The sequence below is a fragment of the Populus euphratica genome, unplaced genomic scaffold (assembly GCF_000495115.2).
Source record: "Populus euphratica unplaced genomic scaffold, PopEup_1.0 scaffold680.1, whole genome shotgun sequence".
In the NCBI taxonomy this organism is placed as follows: domain Eukaryota; kingdom Viridiplantae; phylum Streptophyta; class Magnoliopsida; order Malpighiales; family Salicaceae; genus Populus; species Populus euphratica.
The window spans coordinates 56,432-83,894 of NW_011500545.1; the positions used below are offsets into that span (position 1 = coordinate 56,432).

General features: G+C 31.7%; 2 protein-coding genes across 3 annotated transcripts; both read right to left on the reverse strand.

The window, feature by feature from the left end:
• Positions 1-13,672: 13,672 nt before the first annotated feature.
• On the reverse strand, positions 13,673-15,726 carry LOC105115314 (UPF0481 protein At3g47200-like). Its single transcript, XM_011012153.1, has 3 exons — positions 15,001-15,726; positions 14,814-14,871; positions 13,673-14,632 (listed from the first exon to the last, which is right to left on the reverse strand). The coding sequence occupies exons 1-3, from the start codon at positions 15,561-15,563 to the stop codon at positions 13,763-13,765; spliced, it is 1,491 nt and encodes a 496-aa protein (XP_011010455.1). The 5' UTR covers positions 15,564-15,726; the 3' UTR covers positions 13,673-13,762.
• A 3,315-nt stretch (positions 15,727-19,041) lies between these two features.
• Positions 19,042-27,102, reverse strand: LOC105115313 (cyclic nucleotide-gated ion channel 1-like). Of its 2 annotated transcripts, none has more exons than XM_011012151.1 (8): positions 26,713-27,102; positions 25,795-25,938; positions 24,639-25,194; positions 23,860-24,069; positions 22,838-23,124; positions 22,165-22,276; positions 20,555-20,791; positions 19,042-20,088 (listed from the first exon to the last, which is right to left on the reverse strand). In XM_011012151.1, exons 2-8 carry the CDS (start codon positions 25,821-25,823, stop codon positions 19,393-19,395), a joined length of 2,127 nt encoding a protein of 708 aa, XP_011010453.1. In that variant the 5' UTR covers positions 25,824-25,938; positions 26,713-27,102; the 3' UTR covers positions 19,042-19,392. The 2 variants fall into 2 exon arrangements, with proteins under 2 accessions (XP_011010453.1, XP_011010454.1); XM_011012152.1 differs by having other exon boundaries at positions 26,626-26,713.
• Between the last annotated feature and the right edge of the window lie 361 nt (positions 27,103-27,463).

Sequence of the window (27,463 nt, forward strand, 5' to 3'; positions counted from 1 at the left end):
GCTAAATCACATCTAGTTAAATTAAACATTAGTTAGCGTACTTGTAACGAACAGCTTCATCAATGGGATAAGAACTCGAAAGGGGAGTTGGTTCTCTAGTAAGAACAAGTCCCTTCTAACCGAAGCAACTTCTTCCTTCCTCAGCTTCTGTTTCTCAAGCTTGTTGGAGACAACATGGAGAATGAAATGGCCATCAAGAAACATCATCTGGGTGAGTTTCTCATCGTTGAACTGACGTGTTGACTCCTCTGCATAGCATTTCCTTGCATCGTTGACCAATTCTTTGACCTTGCTGTACATTTCTTCAGCAGTCACTCTACTATCTTTGACAAACTGGCCGGCCATTTCAGCCTTGAGCTTCTCCATTTCCTTGAGTTCTTTTTTCCCATGGTGATAGGGACCGATGGAGACAACCAGTGGCTCATAGCAATCCGTGTTCTCTTTCATTTTACGAAACTCTGATGGAACCCTTGGAACCTCTAGCTCATTCACCTGGTTGGAATTTCCGGCCCTACTTTCTGTCATCAAGGACTGCAGCCACAAATGATCAGTACTGCAGCTTGTACTATGCGAAGGACTATGTGAAGGGCCCTCAATATTAGTGCTATAAACACTAATGATAAACACAAGAATAGGATCTCTTAACTAGAACTAATGTATAGTAATTGATACCAAGTGATCGATCGATCTAGCTTGAATGTGAAGTGGCTTTAGCTTGGAGCAAGTATTTTAGCTTACTTGGAAGTTGTGCTCTATTCCTTTGAGCCTATTTGAATTCACGATGGACAGCATTGTGCTGCACAATTATTCAGTTAATGTTGTGGTCCGTTCATCGTGTTGCGTTGTGTTGCGTTGTGCCATGAAACAAAACAATCAAGTTATTGTGTTGCGAATAAATTTATTATTGTGATATTTGAATTAAAATGACTATAGATTAAGCATGTAAACTTGTTATAAGATTTTTTTTAGATAAATTAGTTTAAAAAAATGGGATTATCATTTTAAATTTTAAATGTCATATAGTGATTTAATATAATTTATTTATTTTGATTCAAAATCCTATAAATATTAAATTATATGCTTATATAGTTCATATTATGAATAATATATGACTAGATAAAATATTATTCTTTATTCATAACAATTGTTCATATTTAATAAATATATATCGTAAAAATTAAACACAAATTTATTTAAACGTATTGAATAAAATCAGAGAAATTAAAAACAAGAAAACCATGTCCTCTCGTCTTCTCCCAAAAATATGACTACTTTTTTTCTTAACTTTTTATACGAGGTCATATGCTCGCTCTCTCTCTTTTTTTTTTCTGGAAGAGAAAGAGAGAGGTTGCTTGTCTCCTTAGAATTAATAAAATCCTCCCCCGTCCTTATTATGCAAAAATGTTAATAACTATGATATGAAGTTGTTGATCATACAATTAAAAAAATATATTAACTTAATTCATTGTTTATATGATTTGTTATGTGTTTATATGATTAGTTAAATTGAGCTCAAGTTTTTAGTTGTAGTGATAATAATTAGTGAAAGAAAAATGACATTATTATTTTAAATTTTAAATGTCATAGTAATTTAATATAATACTTAGACTTGTTATGAATAAGAAAATTTGGACTCTCAACAGCGATGGCATCTTCAGTGTAAAATCTTGCTCTAAAATGATAGACCAACTACTCTACGGTGGTGTCAAACTATTCCAATCTTCTGTTTGGATAAAACTAACCCCACCAAAAGTGCAACTTTTCCTTTGGCTCCTCGTCCAAGATAAAATAACCACAAGAGATTTTCTATTTCAGCATGACTACCTCACTCTCCAGGAGTCAAGATGCGCTTTTTGCAATAAAAGCTTGGAATTTTCGAGTCACCTCTTCATTCACTGCCACTTCACTTGGAATATATGGATGAAACTGCTTTCTAATAGGGGCTTTTGTAGTGTTTTTCCAAAATCTGTTGATGATATGTGCTACTAATGGTCTTCAATGGTTAAAGGCAAGCAGCAGAATCTCTCATGACAACTTCTTTTCTCATGCGTTATTTGGAATCTTTGGCTACACTGGAATGATGTTATTTTTAATGATGTTGCCCCTAACTTTCAAATTTGTTTCTCCATGGTGCGTCAAAGTTAATTTATGGTTGAGACTTGATTCCAACTCTTTAGAGCTTAATATCGAGAATGTTTAGTCAGGAGAATTTGGTTTCTTATGATTTGTTTGTTCCCTCATTTGTTGCTCTCCCCTGTTTCATGTAACAGTTTTTGTATTTTTTTTTCTCTACTTGTTCATCTGATGTAAGTTAGGCTATCATTTTTGTAGCCTTTTTTTTTAATAAACTTTCGACTATTAACAAAAAAAAAAAGACTTTTATTTATTTTGGTTGTTTATGGAACATATGAACGCTAAATATTACAGGTTTTGAAATACAAGGAATTATCTATGGAGTGGGAGCTTAAGTTTCCTTTTCAATATTTAAATTAATATAAGTTAATTTAAATTGTCATCTTCTTTTTTCTTCATGAATTTCCACGTCATCTAAATCAGTCGTGCTTTAATGCCATTATGAAAAAAAATGACATATGTTTTCTTTATTAAGAAGTGATTAGTTGTGTACTCGTTAAATTTTAAAGATAAAAAGAAAGATTCATAAATGAGAGTCACATTTGAAACCTCTATAATTGTGTCTGTGTACTCATTATGAGTAAAACATTTTATTTTATTTTAATGTAAAGCAGAGAAATGTCCTCCATTGAAAAACATAAAAATCAGTATCATACACCTCTTCATATAATTTATTTCAAAGTAAAGACACTTCAATTAATTACCAAAAACAACAATTTAATCTTCACAAAATCAAATCTATCAATTGAACATCATTGGGAGCAATTCTTGGTTCACTAGCATTAGACGAAGTTAACCTTCAGGCTTTTGAGGTTTATTAATGAAGTTAACCAAGCATATCAAATTTTTAAACGATGCATAACCCGTTTATTTTTTTATTTTAAAAATATTTTTAAATAAAAAATATATTTTTTTATCTTTTTATTATTTCAAATTATTTTTTTTATTTTTGGATAAATTTTATGTGGTAATATCAAAAATATTATTTTAATATATTTTCAAGTAAAAAATATTTTAATTTAATATATTTTTAAGTAAAAAATACTTTAAAAATAACTATTACCATATTAACAAATTTACTTTTAAAATATCGTGATGAAGTTACGAGAATTAACCTCTTTGATTGAAAGATGTCACATATAAATGAGATAATAGGCTATTAAATAGCTTAACAAATATTAATGATAAAATTCTATTTGTTGATTTGAGAAGTAATTTTCTATTTAAGAGGTAGTTGTGTGATATATAAACAATTCACGTAAAAAATAATTGAGGATTAGAAAAGGAAAAAAAAAACATAGTTTTCTTCATTAAATCATATTCATGATCTCAATCTCTCAAATGATTTAATTATTGCAGATCTAGGTGTGTTGTTTTAAAATAATTATTTGATTGTGAAAATCATGTTGTTTTTAATATCATAAGCATTGTATTTTATGTTTGATTGTTCATATTTATAATTAGAGAAATTGCTAGATCACTCTGGCCAAAAGAAATCTACTTGATATTTTGATTTATGTAAACATAATATTCAGGTGATGTTAATGATCTCTGCTCTTCGTTAAGAAATAATTAATAACTTTCTGGACTCGATTTTTTATTTTTTTGGTAAAGTGTGAAGTGCGTGGAGGATATTAAAAAATAGCTTGAATAGGCTTTAGTTGTTCCATATTCCAAAATGCAAAATTGAGAAAAGAAGAACTGTATATGACCTGTAAATGGTGTAAATGGTTCGGACATTAACTTTAATTTGTATCTTTAAAAATATTTTTGAATTTTTTTTTTAAAAGTTAATTTTTATTTATTTTAAATTAGTATATTTTTAGTATTTTTAAATATTTTAATATATTAATATAAAAAAAAAATTAAAAATAAAAAGATATTATTAATATATATTTTATCACGAAAAGTTAATATTTCAAATTTTTTACATTTTTGTGTCGAAGAATATTAGAGTACAAATTTCTTTTCACCCCTTCAGAATCAACCAGACAATTGAAGTGATTTGTGTTAATGAATTCTACGTAGACAGGAAATGTCCAAAATACTATGTTTAAAAAAACATACAAGGATACAAACAATGACAGTTGTTTATTTCTCCTGTGGAAGGTCCTCGTCAATCGGGAGTTGTGTAGTGGGCGTGGGCGGGGCTCACCTCTAACAATATAATAAATTCAGTCCATTTTCCAAAAATGTTTTCAATTTGATCCCTACAATAGTGAAAACTAAAAGCAGATTCCATTTTTAGCCCTTGAAAAACATCTTGAGACATGTATTCTTCTGTCCATCTCTATGACAGAATTTAGTTAGTTTGACCAATTTTCATCAGATTGACTAACTACTAACCAATAGGATGATGACATGCATCATCTTAATAATTATTTGAGAAACAAATCAATTAATGATATTCTTAATAAAAAAAAAATCAGAAAAGGCTAGAATAAGTAATCTTGCATGCCTTTCCTTAACATAGCTCTGCATGTTCAGACACCACTCTGCACTAATTCATTACATAAATAATAGTTATTGTTTTTTAAAATATTGTTTGCTTAAAAATATATTAAAAAAATATTTTAAAAAAAAATATTATTTTTAATATCAATCCAAAAACAAAAAAAAAAATCACTCATTATGTTTGTTTACTTTCATCAAAGTGTTATCAAATATAAGGTGAAGATACATTGATATTTTAATTGAAATCTTTCTTACACCATAAAACTTATGTGCAAGCTTGTATTTGTAAAGCCGACACTTAATTAAATTAAATAAATCCCTATAATTGATGGAAGATAAAAATAAATAGAGTTGTTGGCATAATTGAAGATGAGTTTTTGACATAATTGGTAGAGTTGTTGGCATAATTGGTGAAGTATAAGTGAAGATGAGTTGTTGGTATAATTTATGGCATAATTGATGCCTTGACTTATGGTCTTTGTCCCCTCACTCTTGCCTATATATAGACAATGCCTTCAAGCTTATTTTGCACACCAAAATAAAGAGAAGAAGAGGAAAGTGAATAGAAAGTCATCCCATAAAATTATAAGGTATTTGTGAGAGAGTAAATGAGGTGTTTTCTCCTAATAATAGAGAGATTCTTAGTTGCTCTCTTATTATTTGAGAGAGGTTGTAATTCCCACATTACTTAGTAAAATCCTTCTATACTTGCCTATAAATATAACCTAATTGGGTGAACCACGTAAATTCTTGTGTCTCATTTCTCATTTTATCTTATTCCTTACCTTTCATCTTGTCGGGTTTGCATGCTAGTATTCTAACAGTGGTATTAAAGTGTTCTTGGTTGGTGTTGTTAATACACAAAAGTTAGTCGTGTATACGATTACTATTCACGTCTACAGCACTATTCACCTATACAGCACTATTCATCCCATATGATACTATTCATATACATTACTGTTGGCGTATAAAAAAAGTTAGTGCAGTGATTAAATATAGTTTAGGAAGTTCTGTCTAAGAAGATTGAGTTTTAAGTGGGCTTGTTTGTGACCCCTCCAATCTTTCATAGGAACTTACTTAGTGAAGTATTATTCACACAATACTATTTCTGTATACGTTACAGATCTGTGAAATGGTAATAGCTGAATAGATCACGATGAATAAAATGACAAAAAAGTACAAGATTGAGAGGTTTAAGGGGAGCAATTTCTCACTGTGGAAAATAAGAATCAAAACAATCTTAAAAAAAAAAAAGATAATTACTTAGCAACAATTGGGGATCAACTCGAGGAGATCATTGATAATGCAAAATGGAATGATATGAATGGTAATGCTATTGCTAACATACATTTAGCATTACCTAATGAAGTATTATCAAATGTAGCGAAGAATAAAATAGCTAAGGATATATGAGAGACTCTAACAAAGCTATACGAGTCCAAGTCTTTGCATAATAAGATTTTCTTAAAGCGGAGACTTTATACCCTTCAAATGGTAGAAACCATGTCGATGATTGACTACATCAACACAATAAGAACTCTATTTTCACAACTCACTATGTTGAGTCAACAAATAAAGAAAAATGAACATACAGAGCTTCTACTTCAAAGTCTTCCTGATTCGTATGATCAGCTTATTATCAACTTAACCAATAATATCTTCTTAGACTATTTAGTTTTCGATGATGTTGTAGCCACTATCTTGGAAGACCAAAATAGGCACAAATACAAAGAAGACAAATAGTTCAAACCAAGTAGAGGCATTGTTCATGTCAAGAGGAAGATCAACAGAGCGTGGCACCAGCAGGAGTTAAAGGCAGGGGAGGTCCCAATCAAAAAGTAAGAAGACTGTGAAATGCTATAATTGTGGTAGAAAAGAACACTTCAAAAAGGATTATTGGTTGAAAAGGGGTATAGAGAATACTGTAGAGTTATCAAATCCTCAAGGATATGTTGCAAACACCTCAGAAGATGGAAAGGTTTTATATAGTGAAGTAGTGACAATCTCTACAGATAGAGAAGAGCTCACTAGGGTCTGGCTAATGGATTCATGAGTAACATGACATATGACTCCTAATCAAGATTGGTTCCATACATATAAACTCATCTCTAGAGGCATAGTGTTCATGGGTGATAATCATGCTTTAGAGATTGCTGGCATTAATACCATCAAATTGAAGATGTATGATGGCTTAATTCGTACTATTTCAGAAGTGCGACATGTGAAAAACTTAAAGAAGAATCTTTTATCCATATGACAATTTGATAGTCTTGGCTGTAAGATCCGAACAGACAATGAAATAATAAAAATTTTCAAATGAGAGCTGGTGCTTTTAAAAGCAAGAAAAACAATTACAAACATGTTTGTATTAATGGGAAAAACACTTCATAGGACAGAAGCGTTAATCACATCAGCTAGTCTTGTAGAAGAGAAGATGATGATGTGGCATAAAGAACTAGGCCATATATTAGAGAAAAGTTTCAAGGTTCTCTCTAATGAGAAATTACTCCCTAAGCTTACAAAGGTTACTTTACTTTTTTGCGAGCATTGTGTTACAAATAAACAACACAGGTTGAAGTTTGATACATCAACAACTAAGAGCAAATGCATCTTAGACCTAATTCACTCTGATGTTTGGCAAACACCGGTTGTATCCTTGAAAGGAGAAAGATACTTTGTATTATTCATAAATGACTTCTCTAGGAGATGTTGAGTTTATTCAATTAGAAGGAAAACAAATGTGCTTGTAGTCTTTAAAACTTTCAAAGCGCGGGTAAAACTTGATTTTGAAAAGAAAATCAAGTGTTTAAGGACTAACAATAGAGGAGAATATACCAGTGATGAATTTAATAACTTTTATTAACATGAAGGTGTCAAAAGGCAATTCACAATGACATACACTTCACAATAAAATGGAGTGGCAGAGTGGATGAATAGAACTCCATTGAAAAGAACAAGAGCAATGTTGAAGGATATAGGTCTAGGAAAGCCATTCTGGGCAGAAACAATCAATACCACCTATTATGTGATAAATCGATCTCTATCAACTACAATTGAGTTGAAGACACCAATAGAGATGTAAACTGGAAAACCAGCTGATTATTCTCGATTACATATATTTGAATCAGTTGATTTTGATATCAAAGACTCAAGATGTTCCCATTTGAATGTCTAAAGTGAAAGTAGAGAATTTTGCCACGAGAAGGATATTGACTTGAGTCTGCACTAAAAAAAAACTCTATTTTTAGCCTAGTTTTTTTTTATTTTTGTTCTTAGTTCATGCTCTTAATCAAATTAAGATTCTCAGCATCCATCAGTTTTTGAGTTAGACCCAGAAATCCCTTTCAACCAATCAAATTACTACTAGATTCTATTTTGTAAAAAGATTTTATCTCACTTTGATTCCTTCATCAAAGTTATTGTCCTAGACGCGTAGATGAATTTGAACTTTTGAATCACTTGATTTCGATATCAAAGGCTCAAGATGTTTCATTTTGAATATCTAACGTGAAGGTAGAGAATTCTGTCGCGAAAAGGATATTAACCCGAGTTTGCCCTAAAAAAACTCTATTTTTAGCCTAATTTTTATGATTTTTATTTTTATTTCATACTCTCAATCACATCAGAATTTTCAACATTCATCAATTTTTGAGTTAGACTCAGATATCCCTTTCAAACAACCAAATCACTGCTAGATTCTGTTCTATAAAAGGATTTTATCTTATTTCGATTCCTTCATCAAAATTATAGTCCTAAACACATAGATTAATTTTAGCTTTTGAATCACTTGATTTTGATGTCACCGTTTGAATATCTAACATGAAGATATAGAATTCTACCACAAGAAAAATATTAACCTAAATTTACACTAAAAAACTTTATTTTTTGTCTAGTTTTTATAATTTTTGTTCTTAATTTATACTCTTAATCATATTAGAATTATTGATATTTATTAATTTTTGAATTAAACTTGAAAATCCTTTCAACTAATCATATTATTATTAAATTTTTATTCTGTAATTTTTTTTTATTTCATTTTAATTTTTTTATTAAAATTTTAGTTCTAGATATGTAAATGAATTTGAGTTTTTGAATTAATTAATATTAATATCAAAATATGTAGATATTCCCATTTAAATATGTAAATATTCCCATTTAAATATGTAATGTAAGGGTAGAAAGTTCTGCTACTAGAAGGATTAGTCCAAGTTCGTGATTTAAATTCACGCGCATCTTCTCCACGTGCCACCGCAACTGGCGGCGCGTGGGTTCACGTGCCATCTCGGGATCCAGAGAGCAGGGGGAGATCCATGATGGTTTCCTTCTCCTCTTCCCGTTTGCACCGACGGTGAGAAGCAACATCACCTGCAAATCAACAAAATCCCAACAGTCTGTTTTAGCTTTCCTTTCTTTCATTTGTTCCTAGTCTTCTTTCTTTTTCAGATCTGAGTTTAGTTCTTCATCTTCATGGTGGCTGACGACTCCGAGGTGAGGGTGGAGGTTGCCGTGCTAGACCAAGGGGGGTTCTGTGGGTTCTGCCGGGCTTGGATTGCTAGCGGTGGCCTCGGTGATACTGGAGCTGACAGTGGCGCTAGGGTGTTACTGTGGAGCTGTTGTCCCCGTGGCTCTAAGAGAGGCTGGGAAGAAGATAGCGGGGCTGCCGCTATAGGCGGGTTGGGCTTTTTTTAAAGAGAGGGGGGCAGCGCCTGGCCTCAGAGAAATAATTTTAGGTTAAGGGTTTCATTTTTCAGCTGCCCTTTTCCCTTAAAATTTTTCTCCGCCCCCCCGCCCCCTGCCTCACCCTTTTCTCCTGAATTTTTTTTCTCCCCGGAGTCAATTTTTCTTCCCTTTTTATAGATAATAAAATTTGTAATTTTTAATTGCTTGCCCCCAAGCAACCAAAAAATAAATCAGTCTCTCAATTTTTTTTTATATATTTAATTTTTATTTTTTTATTTTTTTTTAAATAAACAATATTAGCATTAGCTCAACAAAAAAAAATAATTATAAAATTTACACGTTAAAAGCTGAACGCATTTCAAATAATTTTGAAAATTTAAATTTTTTTGATATAACATTGGAAATGTTAAAAATAATTTAAATATATAAAAATATATATTTTTTAGATTTTTTATTGTTTTTTTGTTATTTTTTATTTTTCTAAAAAATTATTAAAAATATAAGTTAAAAAATATGTAGCAACAATATGAACAATTAAAGTTACTTCATGTCGTTTAGTCTTTTAATTGTATTGACTAATTTATTAATTATGCTCTTGTTGTGGTTTGGATTAAAAATGTGAACATAAAAATTTAATATTTAGATTGTTGAAATTATTTTAGCATTATCATGAAACTCTGTATAACGGTTTAAATTTGAAAAATCATTATCCAACTATTTTTTAGTATAGGTTTAAATTAAATCATATGGGAATTTTCCTGACATAATTTTACTCGTTGGGTAGGTCTAAAAAAAATTAATTTAATATTAAAAGATAAAATTAAATAAAAATCTTATATTAAAAAATGAAATTAAAACAAAAAAAAGATAAAAACAACCTAAAGAAAATTAAAGAAAAGCATATTAAAAGGAGAAATGGAAAAAAAAAACAAAAGACTTTTATTATATAATAATAAAATATGAAAATAGATTTATCATTAATCTAATAATAAAAAATAAAATAAAATAAAAACCTCATATTAAAAGACAGAATTGTAAAAAAAAAAATTTATAAAACTCAAAGAAAATAAAAACTCATATTAAAAAATAAATGCTTTTAGAAAATAAAGAGATTAATAAAAAAAAAAGAGGCCATAAAAAATGGTTTTTGTTTTAGAAAATAAGTTTACAAACTAATGTAGAATTTTTCTAACCAAATAACCTTAGAAATTATGCAAATATAGATGAAGTATATGTGAATAATTTAAGTAAATCATGTTTGTCACTTCCATCCAGTTTAGAATTTAATTCAATTCAAGCTTTGAGTAATTAAATTATCCCGTTAATACGAGTTTAATATTTTTATCCAAAAAAAATAAATTTTCAATCTTTTTTTCTACCGAGCCAACAATCTGTAAGTCAATAATAATTTGAAATAAAATCTAACTTAAATCAAATTTTAAATTATTAGATTATTATATCAATTTATAAGGTTTAATAAATATGAGTAAACCTAGTATCCAAAAAAAAAATGATTTCTGGTCTTTATTAAGAAGTAATTAGTTGTTTGAGCTAGACTTCTAGTCTTTATTAAGAAGTATTATTATCTTTTAATGAGGTGAAGTGTGAAATGCATGGGGAGTATATATTATAGTTTTGATACCGATCTAATCATTAATTTAATTAAATAATTAGGTTATAGATTAAATAGATTAATCTAGATTAACCCGAATTAATAAAAAAACAGTTTTTGTATTCTTCATATCTAATAACAGGAATAATTGGCGGTTCCAAATTTGCAAGAGCCACTGGCTACCTTTCCTGTCCTATGAGACACAGTTTTCTCAACCAATCAATGAGCGATTATTATAGAATTTCTACGTGCCAATATCCTAGTTGCTACAAGATCTAACAATATATTAACTTATATCAATAAGCTGGGAAGAAGGAAAAATGACTCCTTTTTTATTTTTTTAAATATATATATATATATATATATATATTTAAAAATCTATTGTAAACGTATAATATCATCCATCACAACAACTTAATTATTTTATCTACACACAAAATTGAAATCCATCCTGGAAATTATAAATGATCCCTACTACAAAAACAACAATAAAATTAATACATAAAATTAGTTATTAAGAGAAAAAATTATAAAAACATAAAATAAAAATATATTAATCATTCGCTACCTCTCAGAATGGATGAAGATTCCTTTCCACCCTATTAACATTAAACAAAAACCCCACCAAATCAGGCTTGTAAGGCAAATAGGAGCAACGTTTATCCCCTTCTGTATTCCTCATGTAATAATGTTCTTGAAATTAAAACAAACTTCTTCCAGCTCCTTTTGCTTCTTTCCTTTTCTCCATGCCCTGTTTATTATGGTTCCCATCTTGGTTATCACTATCTAATCTTTGATGATGAAAGTCATTTTTCTTGTTATTAGACATCAAGAACACAAAAGTGTCCTTATCATCACTATTACTCCAACAAATAAAATCTTTGAACTTCCATTAGACCCTGTAGAGCTGCTTTTCTTGCAGCTCCCTGAAGACCCCTCCTTTTTCTTTAGCGTCCACACACAGTAAGTTTCAAACTCTAGATTGTCAATATCATCAACTTCAGATTTTACGGTCCTCGTAGAAGAGTTTCTTGAGGGGTAATCTATTTGTTTTCTTGGTATCTTGGGTACTATTGGTTGCAGTTTTCGATCTGGGTAGGGATTTTTGATTATCTAAGAGTAACCATAGTTTCTATCATGTTGCATTCAACTTCCTTCTCCCTGAATCTTTAATTTTATCCATCAAAACCATCTCTCCTCGTCTCTCTCTCACTATAGTTAATTGACCGGGTCTCACCCGGGTTTGACCAGGTGGACAAGGTCCCGGGTCGACTGGGTTTTTTCAGGTCAATTTCTAAGCGAGTTTTTACTTTCATTCGGACCGATCCCAGGCCCGGATCGGTCGGATCCCGAGTCAACCTGCCGGTCTGGATTTTAAAACTCTGGTATACATATGTAAAGTTATGAATGCATGGCCCTCCAAAATTGTTCAGGAAAGAACTTTAATTTGCTCTCTCTGCCCTTTATATATAACTTTTTATAGAATAAAGAACAAGCTGTCTTCTTCTTTACATTCTTTTTCTAGCTACTATAGAAGTTATCCCTGCCACTTATATATTTTGTCTTTTCAATCTTGTGTTGAGCAAGATTAGACAGAATTTCTTTTCACCATTACCAGTGTTACAAGCAACTGCGTAAATATTAAAGATAAAAAGAAAGATTCATAAATGAGAGTCACATGTGAAACCTCTATGATTGTGTCTGTGTACTCGTTATGAGTAAAACATTTTTTTTAATGTAAAACAGAGAAATGTCCTCCATTGAAAAACATAAAAATCAGTATCAAACACTCATACACCTCTTCATAGAATTTATTTCAAAGTTTATTATATTTTAGGATCAACTAAGAATTGAGTTCATGCTTCGGTATGTTTATGAACTCTTTACTTTGTTTTTAAAAAATTCTTCTACTTTTTTTTACATGAAAAACAACTTTATTTATTATATTTTGGTTACCTTTACACATGATCATTTGATGGTACTAATAACTCGTATCTTGGAGATTAATTTTCTTAGCGAAGTAACAGCTAATTAATCCTTGATTTTCTTTATTTTGGTAATTAAACTCACTGAACTGTTTCTTTACTTCGTAATTTGTGTTAATTGAATTGATGACATAGTGTATAATGTATCACATCATCATCCTGTATCCCCAGCAACTCTAACAAAAATATCAATTTCATTAAGCTTTATCTCTTCCTTTTATGCACACTAATACCCTACACCTTGGATTTGCTTTATCTATTTCACATATTTTTTTAATAGAAAAGATGGCATTGATATCATATTAATTATCCTTTTATCTGAAGGTAGCTAGGCTCATATTAAAAAAAATATTAATTTTTAGATATTGTAGGGTATTTGTCAATATCGATTTATGTATACCCAATATTAAAGTGATGTTAATGATTTCTGCTCTTAATTAATTAAAGTAATTAATGATTTCTACTCTTAATTAAGAAGTAACTATTCGTATCTTGATCAAGCTAGACTTGATTTTTAAAAAAAATTTCCATGCTGTAAGATGTGAAATGCGTGGGGGATAAAGATAGCTTCAATCAATATATATGCTTTACTGCTTCCATGGAAGCTTGAAAATGCAAAAGCGAAGAAAAGAAAGAACCATGAACTGTAAATTGTACGACTTCTTGAAAGTGCAAAAGCGAATGCATTAATAAATTTGTATCTGAAAATGATATTGCTTATTAATTATCAATTTGAATCACACGACTTCTTGAAAGAAATGACAATCCAAACAGAAAAACAGTACAACAGTACATATATATATATATATGGCAAACCAATCCACACTGTTAATGGGGAAAACAAAAGGACGAAGATTTTTTAAACAGCTCTTATGTGTATGATCAAGTTTTAAGGGTGTTATAGGGTGGCGTTTGAGCAGCTGCAGTTGCCCAAACCTGGTTTCTCTTTAGTTTCTGCTAAGTAAGCTTGTATGGCACTTACTGCAATGCCATAAATAAAAGAGTACTTGACCACTGCTCTAGAAAAAGGACCCTTATTTTCAAGGATCCATCTCTTGACACTGCTTCTATAATGCGATTCAACAGAGCCTTTGACCTTCGTATAAGCAGTAGGGTTGGGCGCCAGATTGGTTGTTATCTCTTTGAAGATTTGTGCTATCTGATCGTCACTTCCTATAGTGGTGCGGAGTATTCCCTTTGACCGCAGCTCCTTCACATCTTCAGGTTTATCAATCAGTGAACGCATAAGGCATACATACGAAGTGCACCTACCATAATACCAACCAGCGCATGTTTCATAGGCTGCCAAGTTCAGAAGCAAGGACTTGGTTGAGTCCTCTATGCTTAGTGGAGGAATGCATAGTGCTCCACCGAGCAATGTATTTTTGAACTTGACATCAGTGAAAACACGGGTGTTGCTTGGCATAAAAGAAATCCCAACGTTCTTAAGCTCGTTGACAGAATAATACCGGTTCCAGCTTGTGATCTCCCCGTACCTTCTTCTCTCTGGTTGATCTTGTCCTACTTGGCCGTATACGAACATGAAATAAAAAAATTCGAGAAGATGATCGTAAGAATCTAAACCCAAGGCAGAATCCTTGAATCTTGGGGATTTCGAACTTAATTTTAATGCTCTTGGCAAGTCTGAAAAAAAAAGGGATATTTTTTTCCAGCACAACTCTCTTTGAGGGGGTATTTCATGAATGTCTTTGAAGAAATGTTTAAGCATTTTCCTCCAATTTTGATCTTTACTTTCCGGACTCGAACTCTGGAAAAAATGCAATAAAATTGTTTAGTTCATTTTTTTATGCGAGTACAATATATGATGCATGCAATTTAATAATGAGCAGAATAATATAAATAATTCAATAAAAAATTAATAAATTTAGAATGCTCCTAAACTAAACACAAAAGAACTAAAGTAGATGGCAGAAAGAAGATTGTTTTACTTGTTTGGACGGAGAAGTATCCTCCACGGCAATGTGATCCCCTTTCCTTTTATATAACCTGAGTTCATCAACAATTATAATTTTAATGCTAAGATTACTACTTCAACAAAAGTAAAAATTCTAGTTCATGTTCATGCTAAATCACATCTAGTTAAATTAAACATTAGCATACTTTGTAACCAACAACCTCATCAATGGGATAAGAACTCGAAAGGGGAGTTGGTTCTCTAGTAAGAACAAGTCCCTTCTAACCGAAGCAACTTCTTCCTTCCTCAGCTTCTGTTTCTCAAGCTTGTTGGAGACAACATGGAGAATGAAATGGCCATCAAGAAACATCATCTGGGTGAGTTTCTCATCGTTGAACTGACGTGTTGACTCCTCTGCATAGCATTTCCTTGCATCGTTGACCAATTCTTTGACCTTGCTGTACATTTCTTCAGCAGTCACTCTACTATCTTTGACAAACTGGCCGGCCATTTCAGCCTTGAGCTTCTCCATTTCCTTGAGTTCTTTTTTCCCATGGTGATAGGGACCGATGGAGACAACCAGTGGCTCATAGCAATCCGTGTTCTCTTTCATTTTACGAAACTCTGATGGAACCCTTGGAACCTCTAGCTCATTCACTTGGTTGGAATTATTTCCGGCCCTACTTTCGGTCATCAAGGACTGCAGCCACGCATGATCAGTACTGCAGCTTGTACTATGCGAAGGACTATGTGAAGGGCCCTCAATATTTAGTGCTACAGACATTGTTAGTACGTATACACACTAATGATAAACACAAGAATAGGATCTCTTAACTAAAACTCATGAATAGTAATTTATACCAAGTGATTGATCGATCTAGCTTGAAAGTGAAGTGGCTTTAGCTTGGAGCAAGTATTTTAGCTTACTTGGAAGTTGTGCTCTATTCCTTTGAGCCTATTTGAATTCACGTTGGACAGCATTGTGCTGCACAATGATTCGGTTAATGTTGTGGTCTGTTAATCGTGTTTTTTTAGATTAATGTGGGTGTTTAGACCAACTTGTGCGTATCACGACTAATCGTACAAGTTTTAAAGTTAACGACTATATAAACCTTCAGTGGTCATCATATGAGCAACTAAGGATTCGAATCTGAAACCAAAGAAGGAGCAAATCCCTTAATCCCAAATTCTTACCATTTGACCACCATCTAGATGGTTTCGTGTATTGTGTTTTGTTGTGTTGTGCCATGAAACAAAACAATCAAGTTATTGTGTTGAGAATAAATTTATTATTGTGATATTTGAATTAAAATGACTATAGATTAAGCATGTAAACTTGTTATAAGATTTTTTTTAGATAAATTAGTTTAAAAAAATGGGATTATCATTTTAAATTTTAAATGTCATATAGTGATTTAATATAATTTATTTATTTTTATTCAAAATCCTATAAATATTAAATTATATGCTTATATAGTTCATATTATGAATAATATATGACTAGATAAAATATTATTCTTTATTCATAACAACTGTTTATATTTTATAAATATATATGATAAAAATTAAACACAAATTTATTTAAACGTATTGAATAAAATCAGAGAAATTAAAAACAAGAAAACCATGTCCTCTCGTTTTCTCCCAAAAATATGACTACTTTTTTTCTTAACTTGTTATACGAGGTCATATGCTCTCTCTCTCTTTTTTTTTCTGGAAGACAAAGAGAGAGGTTGCTTGTCTCCTTAGAATTAATAAAATCCTCCCCTGTCCTTATTATACAAAAATGTTAAGAATTATGATATGAAGTTCTTGATCATACAATTAAAAAAATATATTAACTTGATTCATTGTTTATATAATTTGTTATGTGTTTATATGATTAGTTAAACTGAGCTCAAGTTTTTAGTTGTAGTGATAATAATTAGTAAAAGAAAAATGACATTATTATTTTAAATTTTAAATGTCATAGTAATTTAATATAATACTTAGACTTGTATTTATTTTGGTTGTTTATGGAACATGAACGCTAAATATTACAGGTTTTGAAATACAAGGAATTATATATGGAGAGGGAGCTTAAGTTTCCTTTTCAATATTTAAATTAATATAAGTTAATTTAAATTGTCCTCTTCTTTTTTCTTCATGAATTTCCGCGTCATCAAGATCTTTTTTAATGCCATTATGAAAAAACAATCTTTGTTTTACAAAATCAAACTCAGGTCAACAGTTATTTAAAATGAACTCAATTTAAATCATATTTTAAATTATTAGATTATTTTATTAATTATTAGACGGGTTTAATAATTATGAGTAAACTTAGTATCCGAGAGAAGTTAATAATTTCTGGTCTTTATTAAGAAGTGATTAGTTGTGTACTCGTTAAATTTTAAAGATAAAAAGAAAGATTCATAAATGAGAGTCACATTTGAAACCTCTATAATTGTGTCTGTGTACTCATTATGAGTAAAACATTTTATTTTATTTTAATGTAAAGCAGAGAAATGTCCTCCATTGAAAAACATAAAAATCAGTATCATACACCTCTTCATATAATTTATTTCAAAGTAAAGACACTTCAATTAATTACCAAAAACAACAATTTAATCTTCACAAAATCAAATCTATCAATTTAACATCATTGGGAGCAATTCTTGGTTCACTAGCATTAGACGAAGTTAACTTTCAGGCTTTTGAGGTTTATTAATGAAGTTAACCAAGCATATCAAGTTTTTAAACGATACATAACCTATTTATTTTTTTATTTTAAAAATATTTTTAAATAAAAATTATATTTTTTATCTTTTTATTATTTCAAATTATTTTTTTATTTTCAGATAAATTTAATATGGTAATGTCAAAAATATTATTTTAATATATTTTTAAGTAAAAAATACTTTAAAAATAACTATTACCATATTAACAAATTTACTTTTAAAATATCGTGATGAAGTTACGAGAATTAACCTCTTTGATTGAAAGATGTCACATATAAATGAGATAATAGGCTATTAAATAGCTTAACAAATATTAATGATAAAATTCTATTTGTTGATTTGAGAAGTAATTTTCTATTTAAGAGGTAGTTGTGTGATATATAAACAATTCACGTAAAAAATAATTGAGGATTAGAAAAGGAAAAAAAAAAACATAGTTTTCTTCATTAAATCATATTCATGATCTCAATCTCTCAAATGATTTAATTATTGCAGATCTAGGTGTGTTGTTTTAAAATAATTATTTGATTGTGAAAATCATGTTGTTTTTAATATCATAAGCATTGTATTTTATGTTTGATTGTTCATATTTATAATTAGAGAAATTGCTAGATCACTCTGGCCAAAAGAAATCTACTTGATATTGATTAATGTAAACATAATATTCAAGTGATGTTAATGATCTCTGCTCTTCGTTAAGAAATAATTAATAACTTTCTAGACTCGATTTTTTTTTTTTGGTAAAGTGTGAAGTGCAAAATTAAGAAAAGAAGAACTGTATATGAACTGTAAATGGTGTAAATGGTTCGGACATGAACTTTAATTTGTATCTTTAAGGTCTATTTACGTGTTTTAAAAATATTTTTGAAAAAAATTAAAAAAATAATTTTTATTTATTTTAAATTAGTATATTTTTAGTATTTTTAAATATTTAAATATATTAATATCAAAAATATTTTTTAAAAAATAAAAAGATATTATTAATATATATTTTACCACGAAAAGTTAATATTTCAAATTGTTTACATTTTTGTGTCGAAGAATATTACAGTACAAATTTCTTTTCACCCCTTCAGAATCAACCAGACAATTGAAGTGATTTGTGTTAATGAATTCTACGTAGACAGGAAATGTCCAAAATACTATGTTTTAAAAAACATACAAGGATACAAACAATGACAAAAACATACAAGGATACAAACAATGACAGTTGTTTATTTCTCCTGTGGAAGGTCCTCGTCAATCGGGAGTTGTGTAGTGGGCGTGGGCGGGGCTCACCTCTAACAATATAATAAATTCAGTCCATTTTCCAAAAATGTTTTCAATTTGATCCCTACAATAGTGAAAACTAAAAGCAGATTCCATTTTTAGCCCTTGAAAAACATCTTGAGACATGTATTCTTCTGTCCATCTCTATGACGAAGCTATGTTAGTTTGACCAATTTTCATCAGATTGACTAACTACTAACCAATAGGATGATGACATGCATCATCTTAATAATTATTTGAGAAACAAATCAATTAATGATATTCTTAATAAAAAAAAAATCAGAAAAGGCTAGAATAAGTAATCTTGCATGCCTTTCCTTAACATAGCTCTGCATGTTCAGACACCACTCTGCACTAATTCATTACATCCTGTTAGATTTCTCTGTTCTAAACTATGAACATAAATCAACTCAGGAAACTATTGAACCCTTCCATATACAACATGATATACATATACATATACAGGCCTCGGAACACCCACTAACTGCAGTCATCTGCCATAACATTGTGCCAAGCTCTTCTTTCTTGAATTTTTTTTTTTATCTAATATTTTGCTGGAAAAAGTTGGTCTAGCATCTACAAACAATCAAAAGCACAAATTATGAAAAGTAGCATACTTCCCGTCATTCATTCTTCAGCAGTAAAATCAGGCTCTGCTGGCTTCTGCAGCAGCATTGGTGGAACTCTATCTGGTACCCTTGACTTGCGATTGCCACCACGCCGTAGAGCACGCAATGCATTAGCAGCAAATCTGGAGGCATATATTGTGGCACCTAAACTTGGTGAGCTTGCACTAGCCTTGGCTAATGCATCTTGCAGTCTATTTTCCTCTTGCCGAAGAGACTCTTCGAGCTTCTTTTTACTATAACGACGCCATGCAGCCTGTATAAAACAGGCTGCCCATGTCCTCCACTGCTGTGAGTAAAACCTGAAAGTGTGCCGGAGCTGCTTACTGTGGAGCCGCCGGAATTGAGAAGCAACAAATTTCAAGTCATCAGCCATTAGAGCGAAGGCTTCAACTTCTGTAATGGTTCGAACTGTTCTAGTTGAGATAGGCAGATTAGATGAGGAGTGGGGATCTAAAGCCCATGTGAGAAGTTCCTCTCCACAAAAGTCACCAGCCTTGAGGTATTCAGAGTTGAAGAAGCCAGTTCTTCCACCATTGGTGGTCATGGTCAAAAGCTTGCCCCGCATCACAAAGAGCATTTCATCAACTGGGTCACCCTCACGGACAATGTAGCTCTCCTCTGTGTATAATGCTGGCTTAAGACGGTCACACATAGCATCTAGTAATTGTTCATCCATTTTTTCAAACATCGGCACCTGAGAATCACATCCCAAACAAGAGAAGAAATTAAACATCTAGTAGCTAACCAAGGATGCAATGAAATTTCAACTCAAAGTAATTTCTGGCGGCCTTTCTTCTTTGTAGATCGTGGAGTATGCATGCACAATAAAATGAGCAGGCAATAAGAGCTTAAACCTCTTCATATAACATTCATGCAAAAAAAAAAAAACTACAGAAAAATGAACCTTTCTCCAAAATGGGTGGTTTAAAGGATTCTCAAGACATGTCTCCAATAAAAGTGCACTAAATAGTTCTGAAATGATAAATGCAGATCAACTAGTCATATCAATAAATTGCTAACCAAAGATGTAATTTGAAAGAACATTTGAAACCACAAGGAGATGAAGCCAACATTTGCAGGTAGTAGCAAGGGAAATATCAGTTAAAACACCATCAATATGTGCAACACCAGTGGAAATTACAAAAAGATGAATAACTCACTCTCATGAGCAAAGCCAAGCAGAGGTGACGCTTAATGTCTCTTCTAAGATCCTTGGGAAGATTATGGACAAGGGTCTCTTCATCAACACCTCTAGTTTCTTGCCATCTATATTGCTCATACCGCCTAATCCGCTCCTTTATATTATCTGGAAGCAAGCGATGGGACATCCACTGCTCTGCATCTCGTCTTTTGATTCTCATTTCCTCCAATCTTGTAGTTGTGGATTGCAAATATGTCTGATTAAGAATAACTTCAGTTCATCAGAACACAAAAGATATCAAAATCATGAAAATATATGTCTCTCAACCATTTCATTAACAAATATTTCATGCTTGATCTGTTAACTAAACTATTTATGAACTTTCAGGAACCCATGTTCCTTGGATAGTCCAAAAATCAAGATGGTAACCCTTTGACAATGGTTAAGCAAACCAAGGAGCATGTCATTGGTGGTGATAATGAATAAGAATCCTACTTACTATTATCAAAGCAGCATCACAGACACTTGATCTTTTTTTTCAAAGAAAAACAAAGATGACAAAAAAGTATAAAGAAATAAATCCTAGCGCCTTCATATTGTACATATTGTTAATGAGAGATTCCACCAAAGATTAAGCTACCCTACCAATACCACCAGATGCAAACTATAAGGAAGGTCCTTTTAATTACTGATCAAAGAATGCTTGATCAGGTGTTTGTGGGCTCAATTTTGGGACCATGGCATGAAAGCATAAGATGCATGCTCCCAACAATAAAATTTTAATAAACTCCTACTTGAAATTAGAAAAAGTTCAACTCTACTCTGCCACATATAACTAGGGGTGAGCAAAAAACCCAAAAAACCAATTAAACTGAAAAAATTGAAAAAAAATTAATTGAAAAAATCGAATTAAGAAAAAAAATTAACCGATTAGAAAACCCAAAAGAATTTCCATTTTGGTTCGGTATTAAATACCAAAAACCAAATGAACTGAACCGGTGCAACCATAACTCTAAAAAGATTAAAACTATATAAAAAAAAAAGACTATAAAAAGATAGTATAAATAGTCATTAATCTACCCCCTCCACCCTTTTTATCTCTACCTTCACGCATCTTATCTTCTCCATCACATTCTCTTTTCTTCCTAGATGTAGCATGTCAAAAGCCTTTTGACCACTGCGGAAAAGATCAATTTCAAAGGCAATCTAATCCATTTCACATGCACGTCTAGCATCTTTATTCACTGGGATCACTAGATCTAAGCCCAGTGAGTCACCAACCATCTTACTAGTGACACCTACTTGCTCGTTCGACACCAAATCTTGATCTTGCTCATCCAGTCCGGATTTCAAAAGGAATTCAATCATGTCTTGGTCATGTAAACTGGAACAAGTTCTTGAACAGCAGAAACATGATTTGCTTCTAGGTTTTACCTATTTTTGAACAACAAAAACCGAACCAAAACCAGTTGGGTTTGGACTAGTTTTGGTTTCAGTTTTAAATTTTTAAAAAATAATAATTTTGGTTTGGTTAATTTTTTCATGTAAAAACCGAACCGAACAAAAAATGATCACCCCTACATATAACTGCATTACAAAGAGCTATAAAATAAAGATATTAATACCCACCTGCATATTTCCGATGAGAAATGAAAATAGCACCAAGCCGGAGATAGAAATGAAAACTGCAAAGCAGATTTCCCAAACATAGGTACTTGTTTGAAGATTTTGACCAAGAGAACTGCAAAAGACACACATGATATATCAAAGAACCTTTTCAGTACCAATAGTTCATTACAGGACATGTTTATTACAGGACATGAATGCAGAGAGCATAAAAATATACAAGGAGTTGGACGGCAAAAAGAAAAGAAAAAAAAGAAATGGACTGAAGAAGAGGACATAAAACCAAAATTCAAAGAGACAATCAAAACATCATTGGTGCGTGCGTGCATGTGCCGTGGGGGGAGGGGGGGCACATAACCAAGATTCAAAAGCCCTAAATAACAAAATGGTGATCATAACTATTATATAGCAGAGACCTTTGCAGAACATAAACCACAATATTTTTGCAAGGATGTTTACAAACTTGTAGGTTTCAGGACAACCATCTCATGAAAAAAGGACAGGACTGTTCTCACATGCTCTCTCTAAAGAGTTCAGAGAGAACATAATTGGGAAGTGGTCTTTTACCAAATGACGTTCCGAACACTGATCACTTCATAATTTAGTGTTCAGCCTTCCCACCTTGATAGATGATGCATAAACCTGGTAATGTGAAAATAATTTAAATGAAGATTACCTCAGATTTTGTAGGCCCCACCAAAAACAGTAAAAGAACTTCTGTGGAAAATCCATGGACGACAAAACAACACCAGACTGAAGGGCATCAAGGAATATTCCAAAATTGAAGATTGTTTCATTTGGTGTTTGTATTGGGCAATAATCATCCAGAAATGTGACGTCTCCAACAAAACCTCTATCACAAAACAAAAGATCACGATTGCATCCAGAATTTTTCCCACAAGCTTTTCTCCAACAATTTGTTTCTCGTTCTATTGAGAACAAATACCAAAAGGCTCCAAGTACCTAAAATTTGAGCTAAACCAATTAGCAGTCTGAAAGTTATGCTTCAAGCCAGAAGATGCACTTGCAATCACAATCAAATTCTGACTCTGAAAAAGAAAAAAGAACAGAGAGAGAGAGAGCTCTGGCATAATACAGCATGCTTAATCTAATCCGGTTTTAACAAGAAATGAATTCATGAAAGACAATGACAGAACTTTCAAATTATGAAAAGTTGCAACCCTTTCTATAATCTTCTTCAGTTATCAATAGACCCAACATATCATTACGTGTTCAATAGAATGAGTCAAGCACCAAATCCACTTTATATATATATATATATATATGAGCACATGTCAAGAGCATACAAAACATTAAAATGCATGGAGTGTAGTTCACATGACATGATAAAGGAAAAACTAATAAAACATCTGGGTAAGCAAATAGAAAAATGGTAGAATTTATTGAAATAATTGTACAAGAAAAGATGAATATCATTATTAGACATAATTGATCAACCTTTTGATGCCACCTCAGTTTAAAATGCATTCCCTTAGAACTTTTATAGACATAATAGTGTTAAGGTAACGAGTGTTTATTAGGCCAGCTCATCCTTAGTTGATCCCAACACAAACTATCCTATGGATAGTTTATTCAACATATATATACATATATATATATATATATGAATGGCAAATGCAGTAGATTTCTCATCTATTTTACTATAAATTAAACACAGATCAAGTAAGTCAAACTTACATGACTCGCAAGCATGTACAGAAACAGATTAAATGCAGCTCCAGCCCATGCAGTTGCGGTAAGGATGCCAGAAGTTGTAACTTCCTTATATAATGGATAGATTCGCACAAACCTTGGAACATACTGGAAGATAACAACAAATTTTAACAAGTTCTTTGTATTCAAATAACTTGAGCCGCCCATTTTCGGAATTATAATTAAAATCACCACCTGGAAATTGATCAGCGAGTTAGAAGCCCACAAGTCACATCAAACACTATAAATAATAATGCCAACTAAGCCAAGATTTTGACCAGTAAAAGTTTCCCAAGAGCAAAAAAATTGAAAACTATGGTTCTTCAAGCAACTTGCATTGATAAAATGCCAAATTTTAGTATTAGATGCCAAAAACATTTAGTTTTGGGATATAAACCTATCCTCCCAGATTCTGCCACATGGATAGCGTATGTATATTCCCCATGGTACAAGGAGCATCTGATTGATTAAAAGGACAGGGCAAAGGAAAAGTGAAGAAAAACTTTGATGGTGGATGGAGAATTTCCATGGATAAACCCATGGATATCACACATAACAATCTCAAGTGACCCCAATTCACAGTTCAAGGTCCACTAATGAGGGTTATATACAGGCACAAAGTTCTTCCATGTTCACCTTAGGAAAACAAGTTTAAGTATCCATCACAAGTATAGAGGCCAAATGAAATATAGTCCTCCTTGTAAATACTGTGTCTGATGAGCATGCACAAACAGTATATAGACAGGGAAAAGAAGTTCCTTTACCTGTGGGAGTGGAAGGACTGCAAGAATGTCAATTAAGAAATATGATGATAGATATCTCTTAGCTATTGCCCAAGTATCCTCGACCAAAACACCTCTTCCAAATACCCGAGAAGAAGGAGCGATGAATCCAGTGCGGAATTCGAAGATAATATGTAGCATATAAAAGATGTCCGTAAATGAGCGCAAAACACTTGCTGTAATCTCCATCGTGTTGTCCAAAGAAAGACATTTCTTCTTATCATCAATCACAGGGACATAGAAAAACAAAGGATCCAGTGAAACAGCAATGACGCATGATAACACGAATATCTTGTTCCACCTTTGAAGGAAAGGCCCCTGTGGGTCAAGAATTTTCTGCCTGGAAGCAAACTCGCTGTTGAACGAATGTGATTTTAATGATTTTGTAATCCTTCTAAAGCTTGCAGAACCAGATTCCAATCCTCTTTGAACCTTCTCCGAAACTGAGCTTATTGTTGTTCTAATTTTTCCTGGATATATCCCATTACTTGTAGAATACTGACCTTCAGTAGTTTTCTCTGATTTCCAATCTTGAAACCTGAACAACACATTATCAACATAATGGTTTACCCTCACTCTAAACCATCCACTTAAATTGAACATCCAATATGCAACAAGCAATCACAGAAGCACGAAATGCAACACCAAAATTATATAACATCTCAAGACCACACCTGGATGTAAGCTATTAGATGCAAAAACACAATAGCAATGATGACTGTTGGGGAGAAGAGAAAGGAAACTGATAGTGACGTTGGCAGTTAAAAGTTTCTAATAAAAAATTACAGAATAATAATTCGTTCTCGTTAAACAATGCATAATAAGTGGAGATTCCAAAGTTGGTTCCAGTATAACAACAAAACTTGCAACGTAGTGACCCTTAATGCTACTAAGGCATCCATGATGGAACAGTAATACAAAACTTCACTTTTAAAAGCAAGCAATCAGCACTCTCGTTCTCTCCGCGTCCATGTGAAGCAGCAGTACAGATGATGCATCAATTATCATTTGCTTGCATGTCTAAGAAATGTAATTCTGAAATGTTACAATTGTTCCTTAGATTCCAGCATAAAAATGCCATCAAAAGTAAATAAAACACTAAAGTTAACAAATATCTGCAATGTGGAAATGAACTAACCTCACAAACTTCTCTTGTGGTTGATTCATGACTCTGGCTTAATTTAAGTGGTAGTCCACAATAAAAAAATCAACCTTTAATCAAAAAATTAAATCCAAGAAACTTCTTCATATACTGCGCATTAATCTACTAAAATGCCAACCCCTGCAAGAAAAACAGTAAGTAAAAGCAAAAAAAATTTTAAAAAAAACTTGTATTAATGCATTCCTGTTCAACCCTACTCCAGCAAATGCAACCCTTTGCAGTTCATGAACATTTGGAATCATAATTTATAGAAACAATAACCCTAATAGTTAAAACTGACTGTTAAAACACAAAATGGTTTATAAAACATTGGATAAAACAAACTCAGAAACCCTATCTTCACAGACTTGTTGAAAATTTTATAGACTCAAGGAAATGGTACGGTTAATCAAAGACTTTTTTTTTTTTAGAATGACATAAAAGTGACACCTGGAGAGATTTTCCAAAGGACAGCCAATTGCAGATATGACACTAAAATCCTTACAAAAATAATTCCTTGACAGCCTATAGACAGGCACACAACAAATATATACAATAAATGACCTTTGTTTATGTGAAAGTTAAGTTTCATGGACAAAGATTTTCCAAAATTAAACAGAAAACCAGAATCAGGACAACTTTAAAGTACTTGTTGCAAAATTCAAAAACAAAAAAATAAAAAAAGAAGATAAGCAGAACCAAAAACCCTCATAAGAGAATAAACTGAAACTCAGCCAACAGGAGCAAAATTAAACTACATGTAAGAGAAAGACAAGATTTTTAAGGAAAAAGGGAGGGGTTTTAAGAGAGGGAAAGGGAGAATGGTACCTCTAAAGAGGAAGAAATCCAAGTGATTGTTGTAAAACAAAAGGTTGGTTTTGTTTGTTAGTATCAAAGGAAGATAAAGAGACTTACTTTTTCTTAAATCATTCATGTGATTGAAGAAGGAAGGAAGGAAATTTCCTGGAAAATGTGTAAAGGTCCCTTCTTTGAGCGTTTCCTCTCCCTTACTGGTATGGTTTAGCTTAGTTTAGAGTATAGAGAGAGAAAGGAAGAGAAATGAAATCCCAAAGAGAGTTGCTGTCAAAGGGGGTGACTGGCTGAGGCAAGAGCCAAGAAGTCAAGTTAGTGCTAATGGGTCGCGCTTTCCTTCGATAACTGCAATGTTTCGAAATGGCCAGACTGCACTCATTGAACGACGATTGATCTAATGATACTAACAAAAAGAGAAATAAAAAAAAAAAGAATTTGAATGTTAAAATGTTGAACTTGAAATTTGCTCACAAAGTCGTCTCTAGTATCAAGAGATTCGTGTTCTACATATGAAAGGAAAAAAAAATCTCAAAGAGATATGCATAGTGAAAAGGAGGTTTTTTTCCTTTTTTTTAAATTTTTAAATGAATTCAGAATATTTATGAAAGATGGATGTGATTAGTGCATCTTTGAAATTTCTTAAAAAATAATTAAATTTTAGCTTGCTCTAAAACATTTCTTATTCTTCGAACACAATTTATTTAAAAGAATGGGTATTTTAAAAAATCAGTAATTTTAATATAAATAAACAAGAGTGCCTTGAATTTCATTTTATGTTGTCTAGCAATTTCTTTCTTAATTACAATTACATAAGCAATTAGTTTTCATTTTATGAATTTCATTGTTGTTATTT